Source organism: Colius striatus, chromosome 1 (assembly GCF_028858725.1).
Source record: "Colius striatus isolate bColStr4 chromosome 1, bColStr4.1.hap1, whole genome shotgun sequence".
Classification (NCBI taxonomy): domain Eukaryota; kingdom Metazoa; phylum Chordata; class Aves; order Coliiformes; family Coliidae; genus Colius; species Colius striatus.
Window position 1 is genome coordinate 22,227,467 of NC_084759.1, and position 25,620 is coordinate 22,253,086.

General features: G+C 39.4%; 1 protein-coding gene across 1 annotated transcript in view; it reads left to right on the forward strand.

Annotated features, from left to right (window-relative positions):
* The first annotated feature begins 1,129 nt into the window (after positions 1 to 1,129).
* The window catches only part of B3GLCT (beta 3-glucosyltransferase), a 64,586-nt gene continuing 40,095 nt past the window's right edge, over positions 1,130 to 25,620 (forward strand). Inside the window, exons 1-4 of the mRNA XM_062020435.1 lie at positions 1,130 to 1,334; positions 9,819 to 9,880; positions 12,234 to 12,273; positions 19,326 to 19,435. Coding sequence (XP_061876419.1) covers positions 1,247 to 1,334; positions 9,819 to 9,880; positions 12,234 to 12,273; positions 19,326 to 19,435 — 300 coding nt within the window. The 5' untranslated portion in view covers positions 1,130 to 1,246. The remainder of the gene's footprint in view (positions 1,335 to 9,818; positions 9,881 to 12,233; positions 12,274 to 19,325; positions 19,436 to 25,620) is intronic.

Genomic DNA, 25,620 nt, shown 5'->3' on the forward strand with positions numbered 1-25,620 from the left:
ACAGCTACACGTACCCAGTGTGGAGGGAATCATTAACTTGGGGCACCAGGTGTTACTCTTAAAATCACATTTAAGGGCAAAGAGGAAGCACGCTGTATTGGTAAGAAAAGCCAAGAATTTCTTGTCTTGGGTTTCTGTGCCTTTGTGTGTCTCTCCTTGGCCTGAAGATTGGCAGTTTCATTCTGGAGTGTATGCAGGGCTGTCACAGCAAGTTGTTTGCAAGTGGAGTGCTTCACCAGGACAAATCTGACCTGTGTGTATGGTGTCTTCATCCTTGCTCCAGGATATACATGAGGTCATCTTTTGTTTGCTAACAAAGATTTACACTCTTGATCTTTCTTTGTTGGTCTGCAGCTCTTTAACATTTATGCATGTGAAATACTACTTTGTTTCTGAGAGTTATCCTCAAAACGGTTTTGTGCAGCTCCAGGTCTGCATTTTCTTTAAGTAGTGATGGGCAAGTTGTTTGTAACCGTGGAGACTCCAATGCCAAGGCTGTGCCCTACTCGTGTTGTGTTCCTGGACTCTCTGCTGCACCACACGTCTCCATTCCTCATTACACAGCTAGTTATTAAATGGCTGTCTGGAGCTGTAATCTGCTCTTTTGAGATAATGTTTTGTGAGGATTGTTTTAGAGATGAACTAGGTTACTTGTGAAAAAAGTTTCTGTATGAATGGGTGTCATTTGACTAAGAAAAGGTTGTTTTCCAGAGGAGAAGGATGAAGCTAATAACCAAATCAGCCCTCTTTTTTGTCTAAACTGAACAGCCCCAAAACCTTGTTGGAGGACTTGCCATGGAGTTGATAATTTAGCATTAAGACTTATAGACATCATTAGTTTTGGTAACATCCCGGATGATCAATAATGGCCACGGAGAGCTATGTTTACTAGGATTATTTGGGGTTGGATATTTAGTCGCTAACCAGTCGGCCGTAGCAGCCTCAGCTGCCCCCGGGACGCTGCGCCGGCCCGCGGAGTGGCTGCCCGCCGCGGCTGCCGGCCGCCGCCTCTGCCGCCCGCCAGAGGGCGCCGCGTCCCCCTCGGCGCCTCCCCCTCCTCCCGGCGCTGGCGCCCGGTCCTGCCGGGCCCTGGCGGGGGGCGGGGAGGGGAGGAGGGCGGGCTGGCGGCGGCACCGCCACCAGCCGGAGGCCGCTCGCCCGCGTTCCTGCGGCAGAGGCGGGCGGGCTGGCGCGCCGTGTCCCGCTCCTCCTCCTCCCGCCGTGCGGCTCGGCGGCCCTTGCCAAGATGTCTCGGGAGCTCGGCTGCAACCGCTGGCTCCTTTTCGCTGCGTTCGCCCACCTCTTCTTCCTTCTCCCGCTGCTCCGCACTCGGGGTGAGTGGCCGGGGGCCGGGCCGGGCCGGGCGGCCATGGCGCGGTGAGAGGAGGAGACCCGGGACGCTCGGCCGTTCCGCGGAGGTGATGAGGGGTAGGAGGGCACGGGACGGAGCGGGAGAGCTTGGTGGGGAGCGCCGGAGCGCCGCCGCTTCCTCATCCCTCTGTCCCGCCCCGTGAGGGGAAGCGGGCGGGGAGACGAGAGGTGCCCCTTCCCCTGAAGTTTGTTGGTGAGCTGCGCGGGAGCGCGTACGGAGCAGCGCCGGTTCCTCGCAGCGGCCCCGGCTCTGAGGTGCCACTGCCGGTCGGCGCCGGGACCGCTTCCCACCCTCGGGGCCGCGCGGCGGTATGAGGACGAGGGGACGGCCCTCGGCCGGTGCGGGGCAGGGACAAGCCCTCGCCAAGGAGACCGGCACTCGGCCGCTCAGGTCGATAAAATCGTTAAACATCTGGCCACAACCCACTGTGAAGCCACTCGTACTGAGTTTGAAATAGCACCTTACTGACCGGGTGTTGCTGAGGGGAGGAGGAAAGGTAATACCATCCAGTTAAAATGTCAATACAGAGTGAAAAAACTCACTCCAGCATCTTAGAGATGTTTTTAATGTGTCTAGGCAGGTAGGAGAAGATTAAAAGGGTTAGTAGAATGTGAGCAGTTGGATCGCTACAGGCTCCTGGGAGTTAGAAGCTGTTGCCGTGAGTGTAAGAGACAGAAGTAAATGTTTACATCTGGTCTGTTTCTCATTGTTTCTGTCCCCTGAATGTTTCCATCTCTGTCAGCATAGTGTTGTCAGATTGTTCTGAGCCTTTGGATTTGATTAATTTCCACTGCTGTGGCTTGTGGATCAAAATCCTGCAGGTGAAACCCGATACAAATAAATCCTGTTTCCAGCAAAGGAAAACTGTGATATTTTCATCTTTCTCTTTTAAAATGTTTTTCCTTTCACCTACACAGCTTAGTTTTTGGAGGAGTCCTAACACTCTACTGTTATTCCTAAAGATTTATTTTATTCTTCTCAGGATTTGTAGTTTTGGTCCAGTAACGTACTATAGCACTTGTAACCCCAAACACATTGTGGTCACAGAATGTGGTCACAGAATATTCTCTGCTATTCAGAGAATAACAGCTTCAGTTTTCCCCATTTGTGTACGTATATTTGTTGTACATACATATGTACTTGCAAGTAGAAGGTAGAAATAGAAAAACTTGGATTCCAGGTTGTGCAATTAGCTCTTGTTTAGTAGGTCTCACTTAATGCTCTTGTAGCATTTGTTCATCTGAAGCATGTTGCAGTATCATGGCTGTCTTGTAGTTTTTTAAATGCCGTTTTAAAGTCCTTTAATTTGTAAATAGCCCATGATTTTGAGGTGGCCAGGATAGTCACTTTGCAAAACAGTCAGCCTTGCTCTTGGAAAACAGCAATAATTTGGACTGCATTTCACAGAAGAAAACAGGTTGTTTGCTGATAGTTAAGTAATTTCATGAATTCCAACTTGCAGGTGGCAGCTTCCAGAATGGGAAAATGTAATCAGGTTATTTTTTTTGGTCTAACTTCTAAACAATCAAAAGGGATAATAACGATCCTTTTTCTTCTACTGTTTTTCTTTGCTTGCCTTTTATAAAGATCCTGGTGTATACAGCACTCATTTAGACATTTCAGTGGTTCACAGTGGTGATTTCAGCTGCCTTCCTCCCATATGTGTCATTAGCTTAAAGACATTTAGTAAAGATATAAAATTAGTTGCTTTTATTTTATGGAAAGCTTCAGATGCTGTAAATTTGCTTGCATCACTCTCTTCCTCTTCCTCCTCCCTTTCCTCTCTCTCCATTTTGGGTTGATACGTCTATAAGACTTCATTCATAGCCAGCTAGACCAGATTTTTTGATTCTGATAGGATAGCAAGAACGAAGAAATATTATAAAATCTTCAATATAAATACATGAAACTAATTTATTTTCCTTGCCATCTCTCCCAGGCTGTCTCATTATGGAAAATCCTGTCTCTTTGACTGACAGTGTCAGTGCAGATTTTCTCTGGAATCCTGTCAATCCATAGATTTCTATGTTCTTTGGAAACATAAGGGGGAGGAAACCCAACCAACCTCAACCAGAACAAAAATAGGCCTTTTGTAAATTAGAAATATAAGGAAATTATATATTAAATATTTTATCTACTGTGTGTGACATGTTCAATGGCTTTTATTATTTGAAGTAGTTATTATTAGTCATGGTTTTGTCATATGTAACTCATAGAATTAGAACTTTTTTATAGCTCATTTCAAGTGACCTACAGCCTGGTGAGGTGATTGAAATGACTGGGGTCAGTCAGCCTTGAATCATAAAAGAGGAAGATAACAGAAGTGTTGCCTTTCTGCCTCAAATGGATTTTGTCTATGAAGGAATTAACACTTTGCACTTAAGGGAACATTTGGAACTTGATTACATTCAAAAAGGTGGTACTGAAGAAAGGATTACTTCTGTGTTTATAATGTGGTATTATATAATTTTATATATTTATACAGTATATTGTCTTTTAATACTGCAGTATTTACATCCATTTTCCTAATACTTTGTTGGCACATATTCCTGCTGCTGAACCGTGAAAAGAAATGATTGAGTTTTACTTTCTAGCATTACAAGCAAGTCTATTTACTCACCAAAATGTTAATGGAAATAGTGGAACGCTTGAGAAAAAGAAATAGGAATTGAAGCTGCTTATATGACATCCTCTGATTAAATTTCCAGGTGTTCAATGTTGTGTAGCGTTTTCAGTGCATTTTAGTTTTACTTTCAGAAGAAATCAAGATAATATTGATGAAAATAAAAAGCTTTAAAGTCTTTCTAAAAATTCTTTCCTTTTCTCACTTATCCTCGGAGCCCCAGCATTTAGCAAAAGGAAAGGAGATCTAGCATCTGACACATTCAGCTTTTGTTTGCTTCTGCCAAATCATGTGAATAACTAAGTGTGTTAACAAACTTCAAAGTACACAGTGCATTAAATAATGAAGTGACAAATGCAAACATATCTGTTATATTTAAGACAATGCCTTGCTGATTTTTTTTTTCTGCTTTAAATAGCTTTGCTTGAGAGAGATAATAGGAGTAATCACCCAGCCTTTTTGCTCACTGTGGTGCCTATGCAATTTGAACTTCTGTCAGCTAGTCTAATTGGTTTCTTCTGACAATGTATATTCAGGTGGTCCACATGAGGTATGCTTGCCCGAGTGAAAAACCTTAAAGGGACTAGAGGAAATTCTGGATTCTCTCTTCAGAGACTGATGTGTCTCTTAAGGAGTGCTATTCTGAAAGAAATTTGTTGCAGTTGTCTGAACTAATAATGATGTTTGGACATTAAATGTTACTGTTTTGTTATAGCAGCATCTGATAGGTCCTAGACACAGGTAATCCTATTTTGTGCATATACAATAAAAAGATATCTTTGCCACAGAGAGTTTGCAGCTTTTACCTGTGTTGAACAACTAATCTGGTTGTGAGCTGAGTCTTTTTATCTGTGGTCCATTCTTGGGTGCACCTTTCAGAAACCTCTTGGGAGTGAATTTTGGGAGAATGAATTAACCTTGGAGGTGTTCATTTGTGCCCAGGTATTGTATTTCCTACCTACCCTGTGACCCCTTTGGCAGTAAGTTGTATGCCAGTTAGCATTTACCACATTCTTCTGATGCCACCATTTACCCAGTAAGTCATTAGAAGAGGATATTTACTATCAGATTGCTTAACCAGAACAGTCTGGGCCATATGTTAGCAAGTCTTGAATTTACCCCAGTTTGCTTCTGAAGACTGCTTTACTTGTATCAAATTATGTGTGTTTAACAGATTTGCTAATAAGGTAGTAGAAGGGCCATGGCATATTTGTTGCTAAAATGAAGTCTGCCAGAGTGAAAAGTTTAGTTTCTGTTGGGTGAAGACTCATGAGGCTTTTTTCTGTGGTGTGTTCAGGGATCTGCTAGTCTGTTTAGCACATGGTTTTTCAGTAATTTAAAAACAGTCTGAAATTCTTGGCTTATCATTAAAATGTATTAGCTGGAAAACATCTTCCTGAGGTATTTAATGTAAAAGATACCAAGTAATTTGAATATGTTTATTTGTTGGAAAAGATGGGGAGACTGTATTTCTGAAATCACTGGGAAAAAGAATAATGCTAGATAGAGAGACTTCAGGGTTCATCCAAGATTGTGGTTTGTTTAATAAACGATATGTGGGAGTGTTGAAGTTGTGCTCTATGTTAGGGCAACTACAACAAAAGACATTTTTAACTGAGCATGTTCAGTCTACCGCTCTTGTCCAACAATACAGAAAGGTTGATATGGGAGATGGTCCAGGAGAGCTGGTTGGTTTTCAAGGTTAACCTCCTACAAGCTTAAGAATGCTCCATCCCCATATGCAGGAAGGCAAGCAAAGATGACAGCAGGCCCACATGCAAGGAGTTCCTGACAAAACTCAGACATAAAAAGGAAGATACACACACGAGATGAAACGGGATCAGGTCACTCCAAGAGTAATATAGAGACACTGTTTTAGAGTGCAGGTATGCTGTTAGGAAAACCAGATGCTATCTGGACTTGAATCTGGTGAGAGATTCAACTTGTGAAAGGCAAGAAAATGGGCTTTTACAGGTTTATCAGCAGCAAAGGGAGACTAGGGAAAATGTGAGCCTGCTTCTGAATGCGAGGGAGGGACTTGGTGTGTGGAAGAGAGTGAGGAACCTCAAAACCTTCTTTACCTTGATCTATACTGCTAAGATGCACCTTCAGCAACCCCAGGCCCCTGAAACTCATGGGAAAGTCTGGAGCAAGGAATGGTTAGTCTCACTGAGGCAGCATCACTTTAGGGAACATTTAAACAAAATGGACTTGGAGAAGTCTGCAGGACCTGATGGGAGGCAGTCACAAGTGCTGATGGAGCTTGATGATGTCAATGCAAGACCACTCTTGATAATCTTTGAAAGGTCATGGTGACTGGGGAAGATTCCTGAAGAGTAGAAGACAGCAAACATCATCCCTGTCTTCACAAAGGGCAAGGAAGAGAATCTGAGGAAACTATAGGTTTACCAGCATTACCTCAATCCCTGGGAAGGCAGTGGCACAAATAATCCTGGATACCATTGCCAAACAAAGAGGGACAGTCCAGTGACAGTGAGAAGTCTGCATGTTTTTATGAAGGAGCAATCGGACATGACCAACCCAAAAGACTTCTGCGGTGAGATGATTGCCTTAGAGAATGTGAGGAAAGCTGTAGATGTTTGTCTGATCTTTAGCAAGGAGTTCAGTACTGTCTACTATAATGTCATATGCAAACTGATGAAGTATGGACTAGATATGTGAACAGTGAGGTGGGTAGAAAACTGTCTGATTTATTGGGCCCCGATCAGTCGCATAGTGCACTCTAGGGTTGATAATGGCTGCAGTAGTGTTTAGTGACCCGGACAATGGGGCAAAGTGCATGCCTCTGCAAGTTTGCAGAGAATACAGGAAGGGCAGGAGAGACTAATGCACTAGCTGGTTGTGCTGCCATGCAGAAGGATCTCAGTGGACTGGAGAGATGGGCAAATGGGAAACTGGGAAAACCAAGTTTAAAGAAGGGAAATGCCAGGAGTCACCCCACATACCAGTGTACACTGGGGCACATTGTCTGGAAGACAGCTTTGCAGAGAAGAACTTGAGAGTCCTGATGGACAACGAATTGACCATAAACCAGCAGTGTGCTATTGTGGCAAAGATGGTCAGCGGCCTCCTGGGCTGCATGAGGAAGAGTGTTTCCAGGAGGTCAAGGGATGTGATCTTTCCTCTCTGCTCAATACTGGTGAGACACACCTGGGGTGCTGTGTCCAGGTTTGGGCTCCCCAGTACAAGACATGGACATACTAGATGGAACCTGGCAAAGACCATGAAGGTAATTAAGCGACTGGAGCACCTGACATGAGGAGAGGCTGATGGAGTTGGGGCTGTTCAGCCTGGAGAAGGTTCAGGGAAGATCTTACCAACATGTTTAAATACCCGACGGGGGGCAGTAAAGACAGAGCTGGATACTGTGGTGCTTAACAGGATGTGAAGTAGTTCGTCCAAACTGAAATACAGGAAGTTTAAATGAAACATAATAAATTAATTAGTTTAACTCTGAAGAGTGACTGAACACTGTAAGAGGTTCCTCAGAGAGTTTGTGGAGTCTTTGTCCTAGGAAATGCTCAAAACCTGACTAGATGTGGTCGTGAGCATCCTGCTCTGTGGGAAGTGGACTAGGCGATCTTCAGGAAAAGTTTGCAACCTCAGCAATTCTCTGGTTCCGTCATGTGAAAGTGAAGTAGGTTTTAAAAATAATTCCCTAAATTGCTTCATGCTTTCAAAGACATAGTATGAAACAGTGGGTTTGGTTTTTTTCCAGGTTATCTGAGTAATGTTTAATTTGTTTCAAGGGTCATGTGCATTAATATTTTATAAATCTTAAAGCAGCGTGGCATGAGTTATCGAATGTTATGGTGAAAGGCAGCATCTCTTGTCAATCACAGTTGTTTCAGGTCTCATGTGTGCCATTCCTCATTTTCATATCATTTGAAAGTCATGAAAATTCTGCTTGCATCCAGTTTGCAAATAAGATGAAAATATGAGATGATACTTCTTCAGGTTAATACTGTGTAATTAATACATTTCCCAGAATAAGAGTGTTTTGTGTTGATCTCGTAATTGGGATCATGTAAAGTAGAAGATATGGGTCTGGTTTGTGTAGGGGAAGATATTCCTTAGCTGGAACGCTAAGTACTGTGGTGTTGAAAGAGGAGGAGGAAAATGATCGGAACATGCTGTCAGCAAGGGATATTATAGGCAGATTGAGGTATGCTCTGTGCACTTTTGAAGTGCAAAACATGTACTTCAGGGCAACGCTGTGGGGGCCACTCCTACTTAAACTCCATTTTTTTCCTTCCTGGCTTAATGCCTTATTGAAATGTGGCTGTGCTCAGCTGTGTTAGAATGTGTTTGGGATGTCTGCATTCTAGTGGTGTGATTTGAGATTCAAGTTAGTCAGGACCTGAGATGTCATTGTGAAACTCAACTCCTAGATGATGAAATTTGGTCTCCCATTCAAACAGTAGACGGATATAGATCCTTGGAAATGGAGCACAGCAGGTTTTGGACAGCCTTGTCTTGCTTTCCTACATCCCAGGTTTCTAGGGTGTCAAATGAATTGCTGTCTGCTAGCAATTCACATTGGAATCAATTCCAAGCAAAAAATAATTTAAACTTACTATGAGACACTCCAGTGGAATACGTTGATTTGTTTTTTGCACCCCAGTTTTTAAGAAGACCATCTATTTGACCTCGATGAGTAGTATCTTGTATTCCTTCCAAATTATAGCAATTTACTTTCATTTGCATCTCTTTAATACCTTTAAGAAAAAGGCTCCTTACTAAGAATCTTAGCAAACCTTTCTTATGTTAAAAGAAACTACTTTCACAAATGAGCAAGTTGAGAGAATAAATTGCTACATCAACTAGAAAAAAACAGCCCTGAAACATTTTTTTCAATGATTGTTTTTCTACAGTAAACAAGAAGTTTATGCATGGGGTGGTGCCATGACAAAAGGTTTAAGGTAATGCCAGGTCTGTTCAAATTAGTTCTTTGGGGTCTCTGTTCTTTTCGTAAAAGTTTATTCAAGTCTCTTGTACGTTCACTAGTCTGACTGTTGTTCAGAGATGGCAGTTAAAGCATACAAGAGCCATCTTCAATTTTCATAGATATGAAATTATGCTATTGTCAAGTGAACTGCTGGACTGAACAGATTTTGTTTTGTTCTGTTTTTTTTTTTTTTAATGGGATTTATTTGTCTTGAAGCCAAGATAAACTGGCTTCACATCAAAGAGTGATCTTTTCAGCGATGTACAGGAATAGAATTGTCAGGCAGCAAATATATGGAAAGGCTGCGGGAACTGGGGCTGTTTAGTCTGGAGGAAACTGAGGGGAGATCTTATTAACATTTACAAATATCTAAAGGGTGGGTGTCAGGAGGTTGGGACATCCCTTTTTTCTATAGCAGCTAGCAACAGGACAAGGGGTAATGGGATGAAGCTGGAACACAAAAAGTTCCACTTGAATGTAAGAAAAAATGATTTAACTGTTCAGGTGAGGGAGCCCTAGCACAGGCTGCCCAGAGGGGTTGTGGACTCTTCTTCCTTGGAGGTCTTCAAGACCCGCCTGGACACTTTCTTATGTGACCTGATCTAGGTGAACCTGCTTCTGCAGGGAGGTTGGACTAGATGATCTCTAAAGGTCCTTTCCAACCCTACCATTCTATGATTCTATGATATGAATTCTGTAAGAATGAATTGTCTTCTGTTAAAAAATATTATTACCAATATAGTATCATTTAATGTGAAAGTCTACCTAAATGTTTTTTTTCTTTTGCTTCAGAACTTTATCAAGTGTGAAAATGAACTCCTATAATATGAAAAAAATTCTGCTTTTTCTTCCAGCTTTTGCTGTAAATGTAGTTCCTGAAGGTGCAGAAGATGAGACTGAACTACCAGTGCTGCAGGTAATAAATTTTAATTGCCAAGGCAGGAACATTTTACAGACATTATAAAATCATCTAGAAGAGACCAGAGCAGAAAGCAGAACATCTGTGACATTGATTATTTTGATCATTGACTTCAATGGTACTAAATGTCATATGGTTCTATGTGGCATATAAGAGACCTTTAATGAGACACAAGTTATGTGTAGCAACACTCTTCTGCTATTACTAGGATCTTAATTTTTCCTATGGATTCTTAGAATTATTAGAATAAATTTATACTTAGAACTTTTGATCTTACGCTGGATTTTCTGACTTACGTTGACATTTGTATTGAGAGAATTAGGTTTTGGGGTTTTGTTTTAGAACAAAATTGTAATTTAGAGAACAATTTATTTTTGTTTTTTTTCCAGGATCAGCTGAAGAGTGCATTAGAAACAGTAAAAAAACTTGATTTTGCATGGCTTCTACAAGTTGCTAGTGTTACTGCTGTTAAGAGTAATTTTTGAGTATGTAACCTTTACTTCAGAAACAGGTTTTCCTGTCTTCTTGGTTTTGTGAAATATATAACACATTGAGAGGGAAATGGCTGCCTCTGCTCAATTAGCATTATATCATATTGCTACCCAAGTCACAGCTCAAGTAAAGCTTGTGTCTACAATTTTGAATTAACTAATGGTCAAAGCTAGCTCTGCTGTTAAACAGCACAGCAGGAGTTAGGTGTGGATGTGTGAATGACCTTTTTCAGCTGTCTACCAGTTTTTTATGTATATATATTTGTAACAGATATTTGTATATGTATAAAAGAGATTTAAGGGAAGAAAGTCAAATAAAAGTACTGAAATTAATCTAGAATTAGAACCTATAACCACCATTTTGTCTAGTGATTTCAGATCATATGCAATAGAAGTATGGTCACAGATAATGTCTTTCTATATAAGTTTTGGTTTTGATGATGGTTGCTATATCTATAGGAATTATCATAAATGAAAAAGATCTCTATTGCATACTGCTGATCTACTGCACTGTATCAGGGAGACTAGGTAATGCCATTCTATTTTTATTACTTACAAGTTGCTGTTTGTTAAATTCCATTACTGTTTCAATCCATACTGGATACAATTTATGAAGGTTTTCCTACTTTATCAGAGTTTCAAACCTTCCTTCAACTGAAGTCAGAGGTGCTTCCTAGAATTCTTCAATACAAAATCCTTATTTTTAGATTAACAGAAGTGTAACAGACAACATTTGTTTTGTTTTAATGAAGGCAGTTACAAAATATGGCTTATCAACACTGTGTACCATAAAGCATACACTTCTTTGGGAAAAAAAAAGATATTTTCCTATATTGTTGATAGATTAATTTGGAATGTGGTATAGAATGGTAGGGGTTGGAAGGGACCTCTAAAAATCATGTAGTCTAACCCTCTTGCTCAAGCGGGTCCACTTAGATCAGATCAATCAGGAACACGTCCCGGTGGGTTTTGGAAAAACTCCAGAGAAGGAGACTCCGCACTCTCCCTGGGCAGCCTGTGCCAGGGCTCCCTCACCCTCACGGGAAAGAAATCTTTCATTATGTTTAAGTGGAAGTCTTTGTGTTCCAGCTTTTGTCCATTACCTATGAGTGGACACTACAGAAGAAAGTGTTGCCCCATCCCCTTGACATACATCTTTCACATACTTTTTCAGTATTAATGAGGTCACTCCTCAGTCTCCTCTTTTCCAGGCTAAACGGTCCCAGATCTCACAGCCTTTCTTCCTAAGAAAGAAAGAATTGCTCCAGTCCCCTGATCATCTTGGTGGCCCTGCACTGGACTCTCTGCAGAAGTTCTCTATTGCTCTTGAGTTGGGGAGCCCAGAACTGGCAGATGAGGCCTCACCAGGGCAGAGTAGAGGGGGAGAAGAACCTCCCATGACCTACTGGCCACACTCTTCTTTATGTATCCCAGGATGCCTCGTGCCTTCTTGGCCACGAGGGCATATTAGTGGCTCGTGGTTAATTTATTGTCAACCAGCACTCCCAGGTCTCTGCCTGCAGAGCTGCTCTACAGCAGGTCAGTCTCCAGCCTGTACTGGTGCAAGGGGTTGTTTCTCCCCTGATGCAGGACTCTGCACTTGTCCTTGTTGAACCTCCTGACATTCGTCTCTGCCCATTTTATGCTGTAAGATGGCAGTACTGTGTACAGTCATCAAAACCCCTTTGTCTTATTTTCAGTTCTCGATGAAAAACTTTAGATTTTTTTATTAGATATTGAGTTAAAACTTCCATGTAACCATACACAATCTCATGACTCCTTTGACTCCCTGTGTGTCTCTATAGAAAGATGTGAGGATCTGTGTTACTCCTTATTTTGCTTTTTCTCCTTTCTTCTAGAAATCTGAAAAAGGTGAAACAAATAGTAAAATGAGCAGAGGTAAGTATAGTCTTTGTTTGTTTTCAGTTGTCTGCCTTTTTAGTGTAAATAAAATACCATAATTCTTTAAAAAATGACTCTGTGAACAGTGCCTGAATGCTTAATAGCATTGTCAGATAATTGCCAATTCCACAGTACTTTTTTCCTTTGCTCACGTAGTCGCATCAAACAGAAGCTTCTCCATCTTTGTATTTGCAATTCTTGTTGTTAAGCGTTTCTCTGAAAGCGTGTGCTTGCACTGTGAAACTGGTGTATTGCTTTTTGTAGTACACAACAATTTAAAATCCAATTTCATGATACTTAATAGCTGTTCATGTAAAAATTTAACGTGAAACTGAATTTTACCATTATGGTATTTGTAATATCTAGGTTTATTACAAATTGCATGTAGCAACTTGTAATAACCTTGTAATATCTAGAAACAAGTATCTAAGAATCATGTTAAACATTAATAGGATACTAAGTGGTAAAATCATTTTTTACTGGACATGCAAGATAAGTTATGAGAATAAAAATTCTGCAAGCTTCTGCCTTTTCTGAAAACAAGCCTGATATCCTTCCAGCAAAAAGTTTGCAGACTTGAGATAAAGACTTGCAATCTCTGCACTGTAACCTCGTGCTGCCTCTGCTATACTGTAGCAGTTCAAATCTTCAAGCAACTTGCACTGATACAGTACTTCTCAGTCCCTGAGCACTTGGGTCTGCATATTGTAAAAAGCACTAGCTTAACCATGTCTCTGTTGTAGCAGTTTCTGAGTAGTTGTGACTTGGTTCTGACAGCAAAGCTGAACACTGGCAAGACTTCTCATGCACATGTGTGTTCCATATAGTAGAGTTGCTGACGGAACTCTGAACAGTGCTTAGAAGATCTGGGGTTTGTTTGTTTGTTGGCTTCTTTTGGGAATCAGTTGCAAGCTCTGTCCCTAACACAGATTTTTTTGGGGGTAAAATATTTAAGGCTCTTGTCACTTTTATCTCCCATCCTGCCATTGAAAGGTCAAGACCTGTCTATAGGAGCTTTATTACTCTGTTCCTCTTTTCACTCGTCCTTATCCGGTGTCCAGCAAGGTCCATTTGCTCTTTGTATGCTTTCATCTCTGTTGTGGAATCTCACAGCACAGCTAGATGCTGGTTGCTGCTTTTACTACTCCCAGCAGACCTGTTGTGTTGACTTCATAAAGAACTCAGGGAAGCAGAGATAGACTTTTTTTTGACTTTTGACAGTGCTTAGTTTTCCCAAGTTTCAATGTGATCTCATTACTTAGAAAAGTTATATTTAGGAATGTTGCAACAGTACATTAGTGATGTAACTACCACCTGTCATCTATTGTTTGTTTCAGTAGGAGACAAAAGTGCTTTATGCAAATTTAGAAACTTGCTGCCACAGGAGATTGTAGAAACAGACCACACCAGCAGCTGGTTTGGTTTTTTTTTTTTTAAAGTTACTTTTAACCCATTTCTGTGGGTAAAATAAAGGAAGGATTTGAAACAGAGAATGAAGTCCTTGATGGTTCTTAGTTTCTGTGATTTTTCATTCTTGTTTTTCAAACTGTTATATAAGAAAATTCTTTCTCCATTATGTATAAGCTATACCTTTGTACCAATGAAGTCAAGTTGCTATCTGTAGTTTTCCTGACAGTTTTAAGAGTTCTTTTAAAATTTCCTCAGTCAAGCCTTTGAAGACAAGTGTCCACATCCTGATATCCTAGTTACTGAGAAGACAAGTGTAGTAGAAGGCCAGACTTTATGTTCCTGTGGTTGTTCTATCTACCCAGAATATAAGATACCTTTCTGGATTTCCTGGTGTGCAAAGTGTTTCATGCAGGGGTCCAGCCAAAAGATAAGTGATAGAACTTAACAATGTTGGGTCATCATTACCATACCATAGTAAAAAGTCTTGTCCTTTAGGTGTACATATATGTACTCTATTGCTGGCCGTGCTGGTAGGCCATCGTGCCAACTAACAATATTTTAGCTTTTGGAATATCTGAATAACAAAAGCAAATATCTTCTTGAAGTGAGACTCTGGCTATTTCAGGATAGTGTGCAATGATTTTGCTGTGTTTGGAAACTCAAAGGAACATTAAGCTTGGGAGCATGAGTTCTCTAAATTCCTTTTGCAGTCTGTGCAGAGAGAGAGGGCTACTTCCAAAGGACGACTGAGGTCTAAGGTGGGTTCAGCCGTTCATTCACCACAAGAGTATCTGCTAGCTTTTGCCTGTGAGGTCAGGGGGTATTTGTTTTGGGTTTTTATTTTTTTAACATGTATTTTATATAAGAGAAGAATGAAGTAATCTTGATGCTTTTTTATTCCTTTGATTTGATTCTTGCAAATAGGGTGTTGTACTTCCTCTACTCAGTAAACATCTGCAATATTCTGAAAGGAGCAAAAGTAATTTTTGCAGTTATATCCTTTCAATATCCTGCCTGGCCTAGATCTGCATCTTATGTAGGTTCTCTAGTAACTGGTGAGGGAAGTTTGAGTGGAATGGTTGAGAGCAACATGCAAAGTTTAAATAAGGGTTTTTTTTTTCCTATCAGAACAAATGTGTAGGTGATGAACTTGTTTTGTTGTTGTTGTTAAGTCAGTGTCAAGACACACCATGAGTATTACAAAACTATGAAAGAATGTGCAGTTTGTGGAACAACTGGATACTATTATTTCTAATTTCAAGATGTAAACAAGTATGCTAAAATGTGATGCATTTGCAATTGATTCTAAAGGTATGTTTTGGATGTTAGTAAGGCAAGAAGTTTGGTAAAATTCAGGCAATAGAAATATTGGAAATACTCAAACTGTATCAAGAGGGAATGTTTGAAATTAGGATGGCTTTCAGTTCATAGAATCATAGAATGGCAGGGGTTGGAAGGGACCTTTAGAGATCATCTAGCCCAACCCCCCTGCAGAAGCAGGTTCACCTAGACCAGATTGTATAGGAACATGTCCAGGTGGGTCTTGAAGACCTCCAAGGAAGGAGACTCCACAACCCCTCTGGGCAGCCTGTGCCAGGGCTCCCTCACCTGAACAGTGAAACAGTTTTTTCTTATGTTTAAGTGGAACTTTTTGTGTTCCAGCTTCATCCCATTACCCCTTGTCCTGTTGCTAGATACTATAGAAAAAAGTCTCATGCTGCAGGCCATAAACAGAAATACCAGTCATTACAGCACTTGTGGCATAGATGATAAATAAGCAGACATGCAGAGGTGAGATTGTGTGCTGTATTTGCATACACTGCCTTTAATCTGGAAAGATCCCTATAACTGTATAAACACGTTTACAAATTATTGTTGTTGGCATGAAGAAAGACTTGTCTCTTCCTTTAACTGTGGAAGCTTTATACTAGGCTGCAGTAACCTGCTCAAAATATAGGAACTAAAAGTTCTTGATTTGGTTTCAGTTGTTTTTAGACTTGACATAAAAGGAGGGGAAGGCCTACAGGGTACGCAAGTAGCCTGTTTTTTTTTAAACTCAGATTGGAAGCTGAATTTTTTGACCTGCACAGTAGAGTCTCTTCTTTGTGAGTTAAAGCTTGAATGCTTCTGCAGTTTATTTCTTGTGTGAGTAAAGAATGAAACATTTTGTACTCTCCCTGTTTTTTTGTTGTACGCATATTCCATTTAGTTTTAACCAAATACATTTTGTTTCCATCATTTGTTAATAAAAACCCAAAGAAAAGAGATAGATTTAAGTACTATTGACTGAGCTGCAAAGGTGTCAGTGACATTCTTTTGCTTGGTAGAGACCAGGATCCTAGTTGTTTTAAAGTCATAGTTGTAACCATGGATTTCACCATGTCACACATACTCCAGGGAAGTACATAAATCATCATGGAGTTCTGTCTTTTCTGTTGATGCCTGTTATACCTTTTTAATGCTATAATGATAAGCATTCAGCGAGTCAGAGATGTGGTTCTAGATGCCCACTGTTTAGGAGGAGTTGGGTAAGTGGGAAGCTCAGGAGTAATTTTTACTTTTCTACATTCCTAGAACTATGGAAGGAAATGGGGAAAACCCACCTCAGAATATACTTGCAGCCTGGAAATCAAGAGATTGACTTGATACTCCAGAGACCTACATTCAGATGATATGTTTCTTTCTTCTTAGGTGAACGCTTTAGCTTCTGGGGAGGAGAGAAAGCTGGGAGACAACATCGTCATATGCTTTTTAACGTTTGTTTTAAATTTCTCAGTAGTTTTGAGTTAACTGTAACAGCCCTTTGTTGTAAATAAACTTTGAAAAAGCAATTAAAAATCATACAGGTAGTTTATTTGTGCTGGTCATTGATTCTTATCTTCCAAATAGCAATGTTTCCCTGTTGCCATCTTTTGAAGTGATTTAGCCATAATTCCTGAGAAGGAGTGTTTTGCATAGTCATTGTATACTTGCTAAAACACATATTGCTGTTAATGGCTTGTTAAAAGTTGATTAAGGTTCTGTTCTGTTTAGCAATGAGCCATGGTTGTGGTAAGACTCAGGAAATTTCAGCACTCCTATTTCCCCTTTTTTTTAAAAATAAATTTTAATGTGAACTTGCCGTTTCTTTCCAATCAGTGAGCATTTGAGATTGCTGAAGATATTTTCTGGATATTTAAATGTCTTAGGGAAAGAAAAGAAAATAGAAAACAAGATAAATAAACTATCCGTGTATCAGTAGCTCTTTTGGATATTAATCTTCCAGAAGACTCCATTCCTTATCTTGTTTGGTTGACTGTTTCCTGACTTGAGAAACAATTCATGTGTTTAAAATTACACCTATTTTCTGTGGAAATTTTGATAAAATGGATATTGCTTTTTATGAACTATTTTAAAGTGCTTATAGCAGAGGAAGCTATTTTCATTGGATTAAAACAGTGACACCAAGGTAGATGTTAGATTACTCCTAGAAAGTATTTTATTGGAGGATGTCACAGCTTTTGCTAAATTGTAATTCAGATGCTTAATAAATTGAGGAAATAGAGTATTGGGGGAAACATTTAACTGCAGCTTTGAGCTATCATACATGTAACAAGTGACTGTTCAGAGGAACAAAGGAATGTAATTAATACTCAACTCTTGGACATGGTAATCTTCTCATAATCTTAGCAAAGACATTTGGGTTGAATTCTCTTTCTGTTGCGACTCTTTTTCTTATGATCTTTCTTCATGTGCCTGGTCTTACTATTTTTCCATGAGACTGCTTCTTTCCTTCTTTGGACATTGATTCTCCATCTTCGTTCCCCTGTTTTTCTCTCTTCGTTCCCCTGTTTTTGCTCTGTTTGCCAAGGTAGTATCTTTAACCTAGATGTCAAGATCTTGATGTGACACAGATGTTTGAGGTTGACTTGATCTATGATGCAAGAATATACACTTGAAAAAAGAAAGATTGCATGATATAAGAGTTGAATTTTTACTGCAGTGAAACACTAAAAGTGTTGCAATACTCTGCTGCTGGACAGGAAGCTTCACATGCTTCCTTTGAAGTGCTCTGTCCTTGGGATGCTTATCTTCACAGACACTGCTTATAGTAGTCTGGCAGCTTTCAGTCAGCTGTGACTCTAGTTCTTTACTGAACTTTTGTCCTGAACTGTCCTTGATTTGCCGTCTTCTGTATCTCTTTGAAAACTTGGTTTCAGTGGAATACCAGAAAGTGACTATCTCCTAGGGGTTTCATGTCTTCTCTCTGTCAGCTTTCATAATGTTACTAAGGATGGAGGTTTTCAAGTTCTGCTTTTCTGAAGTTTGACTCCAATGTCTTTTTTGTTACATTTTTGTTTTTCTGCTGTGCACTCTGAGCTCTGCATTTTTTTTTTTACTTTCTATACAGATCCCATGGGATTTTATCTTCTTTTGGCACTGTCTTATCTTGGAGTGATGACATCTGTAAAATTAATTCAGCAGCCTTTTCTGTGCTGTCTTCTCTGGATTTGGCTTTCACCTCTTCTCAATCCCTCTCATCCCAACAAGTCCTCTACTTCTCTCCATAAACACCAGACCAGCATTATTAGCTTTTCTTTTGTTCCTTATGCAATGGTTGGTCAGCGATTGACTTGCACCTCTGTCCCAATTTCAACTGGAATAGTTGATTTTCTTCCTCATAGCCGGTAGACTCGTACCACTGAAGCAATTGTATTCTGAGTGTCCTTGTCTGCACACTTTCTGCATAGTATCTGTAAAGGTCAGCTTTTATTTGGCCAGCAAACACACATATACATGTTCAGTCCTCATTGCTCTCTAATTTGATTGCTGCTTAGGTATGATCTTGGATGAGGTATACAGCATAGGCCAAATTTGTTAAGAATTTTGGAAAAGCTATCTGTTGTCTCCTCTTTCACTTTCTTGTCCTCTGTTGTCCTCTGCTGTGTTGTGCTTCTGAATAGGATGCTTGTTCTTTTTAGCTTTCATCGAGAACACTTGGCTATCTACTTCATCACCTACTTGTGTTTCTTTAATGAACACTTTTTTCTATATATAACTGTTTGCAAAGCTGCATCATTATTTTCTTTTAATTTTCTCACAATCTCCTCTTCCATTGAAAGTCCATAGCTATGATGCTTTTAAACACTGTGAAGACATATCTGAGATGTTGATGCTGTCCTGTTAGATAAAAGGGTATTTCCACATTGTTCTCATGTGCATGTCTCTCCATCTCGTGTTTATTTCTGGGTTCTTTACTGAGGAAGCAGGTTTCTTTGTTTCATATTCTTGCACTGCCTAGAGAGGGGAGATGCTGGTCTGTGACTGACACCTTTTAACTCTGGTAATAAAGCATGCTGGTGTACAGGAGAAAAAACAACTTCATGAATGTGGCTACTGTTAACTGTGCAGAAATTTCTTTGTTGCTGCAGATCTCCTAGTCATGTTGTGCTGTTTATATGTAATTGTTTAAAAAGACTGCTGGATTTTTTTGTGTGTTTAATCATGTCTTTACTATTTCATGAAATGTTTGTATGATTAAAGAGATGGCTTGCTATGTAATAGATTCCCTCCTCCTCCACCTGGTTTCTCATTATCTTTGAAACAAAACTGAAAATAACTTCCTTTGTCTTTAAATCTTTTTATTTTCTGGTTCACAGAATTAAAAGAAATTGTATTTATCATCCAGAGTCAAAGTAATTCTTTTCATTCCAAGAGAGCAGAAGATCTAAAAAGAGATATTTTAAAACAGGCTGCAGATCTTGGAAAGGTATGTTTAAATAATATAGATTGCACATAATTATGTATGCTTTTACTGCATTTCACTAAAAAGACTGTTTTCTATTGTGCTTTTATTAAAAACTATTACTTTGTTATTATAAGAAAACTTAGTGGATATTTACTTGATTGTATATGGTGATTTATCATGAATTTTGATTTAAACTGTCTATGTATTTTTTTTGTCTGGATGGCCTTTGCAAAAGTGATAACAAGAAAGACTTTGAAGAATATTGTTTTCCAATATGCCATTTCCAATATGTTTTGGTTGTTAATTTTTGTTTTATTTTTTAAAAAAAGATGCATTCTTTGCGAAGTGAAAAATAGAATAATTTAAGTAATAGTTAGGATAATTTTAGGTATTTTATTATAGCCAGAGAATATGGTGTAGATTTTTAAGACTTTCATTGCACAACTGCAGCATTGTGGCAGTAAAGCAGCAATGTGTGGGGACATTAAAATCCTAACTCAGGATTCCCTGCTTTGCACAGCAATAATCCACACTTCTCTTGCCCACATTTGTGTTATCTCCCTCCGTGGTGCTGTAACTACTCCTTCTTCCTCTGCCACCCCGTTGCAGACTGAGCCCTCTACTCTCACCTGCTGATGGGCTGTGCTGGCCTGGGAGCTGTGTGTAATACATATTTGGTATTGACTTCACACTCAAAAATGACATTTTACTTGTAAAACTTTAGACTAGAAAGAAGTGTTTTTTTAAGAGACTGACATTGAAAGTTAAGTGTATGTAAACAATGCTTGATTTTCTCTGCCTTCAATAAAAGTAAGCAAAAAGTAAGAGGAACATATATCTCCTGTTATGAAATAGCTTCCTGTGAGATTATTTGACTTGTTTTTCAATTCAAGGTTCTTTGTTGTAGAGGAAAGCCAAGTCTGATTTAAATTGTCTTGTGTATCTTGGCTTTGGAGTTCCTGAATCACATTCCTGGACATTTTAGCCTTGATTTATCCATGCTTATCAAACCTATTGTAATGAAATCCATTCTAAATGCAATTTTTAATCCCTTAATTAAATCAGTCATGCAAACAGTCTTTGTTCTGTGAAGTTCTGCTCTTTCAGAGACCTCTTTGGGATTTAGACAAGTGTTCAGATGCTACGTGTGCACACAGGATTATGGCTTCAGTTGTTAATAAAAGGATTTTAGCTGAGTTCTGTAATTGATGTTGCAGAAAATGAGTGATAAAAGATCATTCAGTGGAAGTATAAACAGTTTCAGATGGACAGGAATTATAGCCATGTTTGATGGGGGAGAGGATTTGTTTTCTTTTTTTGTTTTGTAATCAGAGTTGTACCTGTGAGTATTTCTGCCTCAAGCAGACTGAACTGGCTTTTAAAAAAGTTTATTGTATAATTCAGGAGATTTTCTTTTGTGGGAATGTTGAAAGGATGCTACTTCTCTAGTATGAAGAGGTACCTGTTAAACAGCATTCATGGCTATACATGGAAGTACATCATACCAAATTCTCATACCTGAAAACTGGGAAAAGGGAAAGGGCATCTATATACAGGAAAAAAAACCCAACTGTATAGCTAAAATGTACTTAGTGTATCTTGTCAACTTGCAGTTCCACTGTAGGTCACTGAGAGACATGACCCAATCATAGTAATTGTGGATAAGGGACAGAAGGTCTATGAAATCTTACACATCAACATTTGAAGTTCACATTTTCCATGATAAAGAATACGTATGAAAAATTATTATTTTCAGGCAAAGGAAGTTAAATCGTTGTGTTTTAAAGGACATATGCTTTATAGAAACAAGGAACTGGATTAACTGAATCATCAGGTTCATTTGCCTATTGTCAGAAGACCAAACCATAGATATTTATCATAGAATCATAGAATGGTAGGGGTTGGAGGGGACCTTTAGAGATCATCTAGTCCAACCCCCCTGCAGAAGCAGGGTCACCTAGATCAGGTCGCATGGGAACATGTCCAGGTGGGTCTTGAAGACCTCCAAGGAAGGAGACTCCACAACCCCTCTGGGCAGCCTGTGCCAGGGCTCCCTCACCCTTACAGTGAAATAGTTTTTTCTTATATTGAAATGGAACTTTTTGTGTTCCAGCTTCGTCCCATTACCCCTTGTCCTGTTACTACTATCTACTGTAGAAAACAGGGATGTCCCAACCTCGTGACACCCACCCTTGAGATATTTATAAATGTTAATAAGATCTCCCCTCAGTCTCCTCTTCTCCAGACTAAACAGCCCCAGTTCCTGCAGCCTTTCCTCATATGAAAGATGTTCAGTCCCCTGATCATCTTGATATCTCTGCACTGGACTCTCTCCAGAAGTTCTCTGTCCCTCTTGAGCTGAGGAGCCCAGAACTGGACACAGGATTCCAGATGAGGCCTCATCAGGGCAGAGTAGAGAGGGAACAGAACCTCCCTTGACCTGCTGCCCACACTCTTCTTGATGCATCCCAGGATGCCATTGGCCTCCTTGGCCACAAGGGCACATGGGTCACTCGTATTTAGTTTATAGTCAGCCAGGACTCACAGGTCTCTTTCTGCAGTCCATAAGTCCATAATGAGAAGACTCATTATCTTCTGCTGTTCTAAAATGAGAAAGGGAAGCCAGCTGCTGGATTAGTGTTGCATAATGAAGCTAGTGTATCTGCATTGCTTTAAATGTGTTCATATTTACATTCATCTTTACAAGTAATTTGTCCTTTTTGTTTTCTGTGTAATTCAAACATTTGTTTTGTTTGAAACCGAGATATAATTCTGGTCACCAGTAGACATCAGTATTGTGTTCATGCTTAAAAGCATATTCCGTAGGGATTTAACATAGAAATGAAGAAAAATCTTTAAGATTTTTACCTATTTTCTTAAATTTCTGGGATTGCTGAGCAATTAAGAAACTCTGTAAACTAGGCCTTCGCAAGAAACACCAGATAAGAATAAGGAAGCTGTCAAAGTATGAAATGGTATTTGGAACTGTTTCTTTCCATCTGAAAAAAACCATGAAACCCAAGATTATTTTTTATGGTATTTCATTAAAACTAGTAAATAGATAAAATACAGTTTTTAAAAAAATGATTGCTTTTTTTTCTGAAATACTGTTTCATATGTAGTTACTGCTATTTCATTGCCTGGAACTGTGATATTGCTTTGAAGATGAAAGTTTAGGAAAGGCTGCGGGAACTGGGGCTTATTAACAGTTATAAATATCTAAAGGGTGGGTGTCAGGAGGTTGGGACATCCCTTTTTTCTATAGTAGCTAGCAACAGGACAAGGGCTAATGGGATGAAGCGGGAACACAAAAAGTTCCACTTAAACATAAGAAAAACCTATTTCACTATTCAGGTGAGGGAGCCCTGGCACAGGCTGCCCAGAGGGGTTGTGGAGTCTCCTTCCTTGGAGGTCTTCAAGACCTGCCTGGACATGTTTCTATATGATCTGATCTAGGTGAACTTGCATCTGCAGGGGGGTTGGACTAGATGATCTCTAAAGGTCCCTTCCAACCCCTACCATTCTATGATTCTATTTTGTGTACTTCTTTATGAAAACCGTTCTAGTAGAGTAAATGTATTTGGCTTTGGTGTTTTTTTCTCCTTGAAGGTTCGTATATTGAACACTTTAGGCCAATCTACTATGTTCAGAAAACTTATATTTTCCATGAAAAGCTTAGAAATGAATGGTATTTAATGTAATCAAACAACAATTACTGTAGTGATTATTAGCATTTTAAAAGAAACAAGTACAATCAAAAGTATGGAACTGTACCTAGAAAGCCTCCATTATATGTTGCTTGGGTAAACACTTACTTTAACATATTCATTACGTTTTCATAATATTGTTTCTTTGTCAGTCTCCTGATTTCCAGTTTGGCTAATGTAAAAATAGGTGACAAATGTTTGGAGCGTCTGGTAGTTGAGTTCTTGCTTATTAAAAAAAAGATGTTTGAAGGGCATCCCTTTTTTCTGTGGTGTCTAGCAGCAGGACAAGGGGTAATGGGATGAAGCTGGAACACAAAAAATTCCGTTTAAACATAAGAAATGACTGTTTCATTGTTCAGGTGAGGGAGCCCTGGCACAGGCTGCCCAGGGAGGGTGTGGTGGTCTTCAAGACCCACCTGGACATGTTCCTGTGTGACCTGATCTAGGCGGACCTGCTTCTGCAGGTAGGTTGGACTAGATGATCTCTAAAGGTTGGAAGGGTCCAACCCCTACCATTCTGTGATTTTATGATAAAAACAATTTTACAAAATCCTATTCCCTAAATTCCAGCAGGAACAAAAATGGTCAGAAACCTATCTGGCCTGTTCCAGTGGTCTGTCCCTCAGAAGCTTAGTCTCCTTGGATCTTACGGGATCACGCCTACAGAAGGTTCAATTTCTTCAATTCCACCACAAATTGGCTGTGACTCAGTGTCCTAGCTGCTGTGTTTATAAGGTTAAAAAGCCTCCTAGTGCCTATTTTAGCCTTACTTTATTATGTCATTAGATTCATGGCCACAGTATCTATTGCTAATTGTCACTGAGCATGCCATATGTGCTTTAAAAATTCGTTATTTGTAATTGTCTAGGATGTACTGATGGCAGCATGGCATTATTTCAATAATATGGAAGATTTTTTTGTTGAAATGTTGGAGAGGGAAAAAGAAGTATAATTAGTTTTCTTGAATTTTAATGTATATATGTTAAGCCATCACCATATTCCTATCTGAAATTATCTCTTTCCAGATTGTTCCTGCTCATGTTTTTGGCCATCTGTGAGAGACTACTTTCAGGGAATTGGTAGACAGCAATTTTTTTTTTTTCTTAATTTGCCAACATTCCTTTTCTGGGTGAATTAATGTTACCTGCAATTCATCCTAGCACTATTTCCACATCTGATTTCAGATGCCAGCATGAAGCAAGCTGAAGTTCAGTTGTCCAGAAGCCTCTTTAGATATTCCGTTGTCATTTGTTCCCATGATGAATTGTGGCATCCATATCTATTGTTTGATACTGTTCCCACAATGAATTGTGACATCCATATATCACCCAAAAGAGATTTTCAAATACTATCAGGCTATGATGGAAACAACACTGAAAAAAATCTGTTTTTCTTGTTTTGATTTGGTTTATGGTTTGTTGTTTTCTTTCTCTTGTGCGCTGCGGTAGTTCTTCCCTTGTTTTATTCCTTGTTAGATCTATTCTGCAAATGAACAGGCATACATTCTACTTCCTGACCTACAACAAGCTCTATGGATAAAATTTCCCAATGGTTTTTGAAGTAGATCTGTTCCTTTACTGTAAAGCTCTCATAGATGTTAATAATGTAGTGGAACAGTTACTGAGTTGCTTTTAAAGTGATCTGTGTATTTAGACAAATTATTAATAGACCTAATTTAGTTGAAACCTTTCAAAATGAATACCATTAATGCAGTGAAATCCTCAACATACTCATAATGTATCTGTTCCTTCAGCTTTCAGTTTACTTGCTCAAATTCTAGATTCTAGTCTGAAACTCCTGTTTAATCCTCTCCCTCCTATAATGGCTTTCTAGCTGGGCTGATCAGATAATTAATTTTTGAATCTTGCAGTTTTAACAAGGTTTAACTGATTCTATTTAAGTGAGGTATTGGGCTACATTCTGTCCTGCCCTTCCATCTCTGTATTTACAACAGTCTCTTTTTATGGCCAAGTTTTCCACGATACCAAGAGCAACTCTGTTTTTTAAATTAGAACAGGTATATTCTATGCCCAGCTTTAAATTATTTTACTTTCCAATGTTATTAAGTCTAGTGTCTTTTCTTCTTTTTGTTGTAAATGTTAGTGTGCAATCTGTTTACTTCCTAGCAACAGCCTTATTTTCTTCTGCAATGATTTAGTCTCATGAAGTAAATCCTGTAGCCTCGTGAAATGTGTTAATCACCTTGATTCTCTAAATGCTTGTTCCTTAAGATGTAGGAGTTTACCTTGCCAGGCAGCAGACAGTTTTTGTTGACTTGATTAGTGAAAAGCAAGGCTCTTTGACTTACCTTCTCCATCAGCTCTCCATTGTTTTTTTACCTTTATAGAACAAAGATTGCTTGCTGCTTTATACAAGAGCTGTTGGGGAAGCTAGTCAAGTCATCTGTGATGTTCATCTTGCATACTGCTCTACTTAGCCCACACCTTGCTAATCTTTGAGTGATCAGTAGGACTCTTTCCTTAGCAAAATGACGAATGT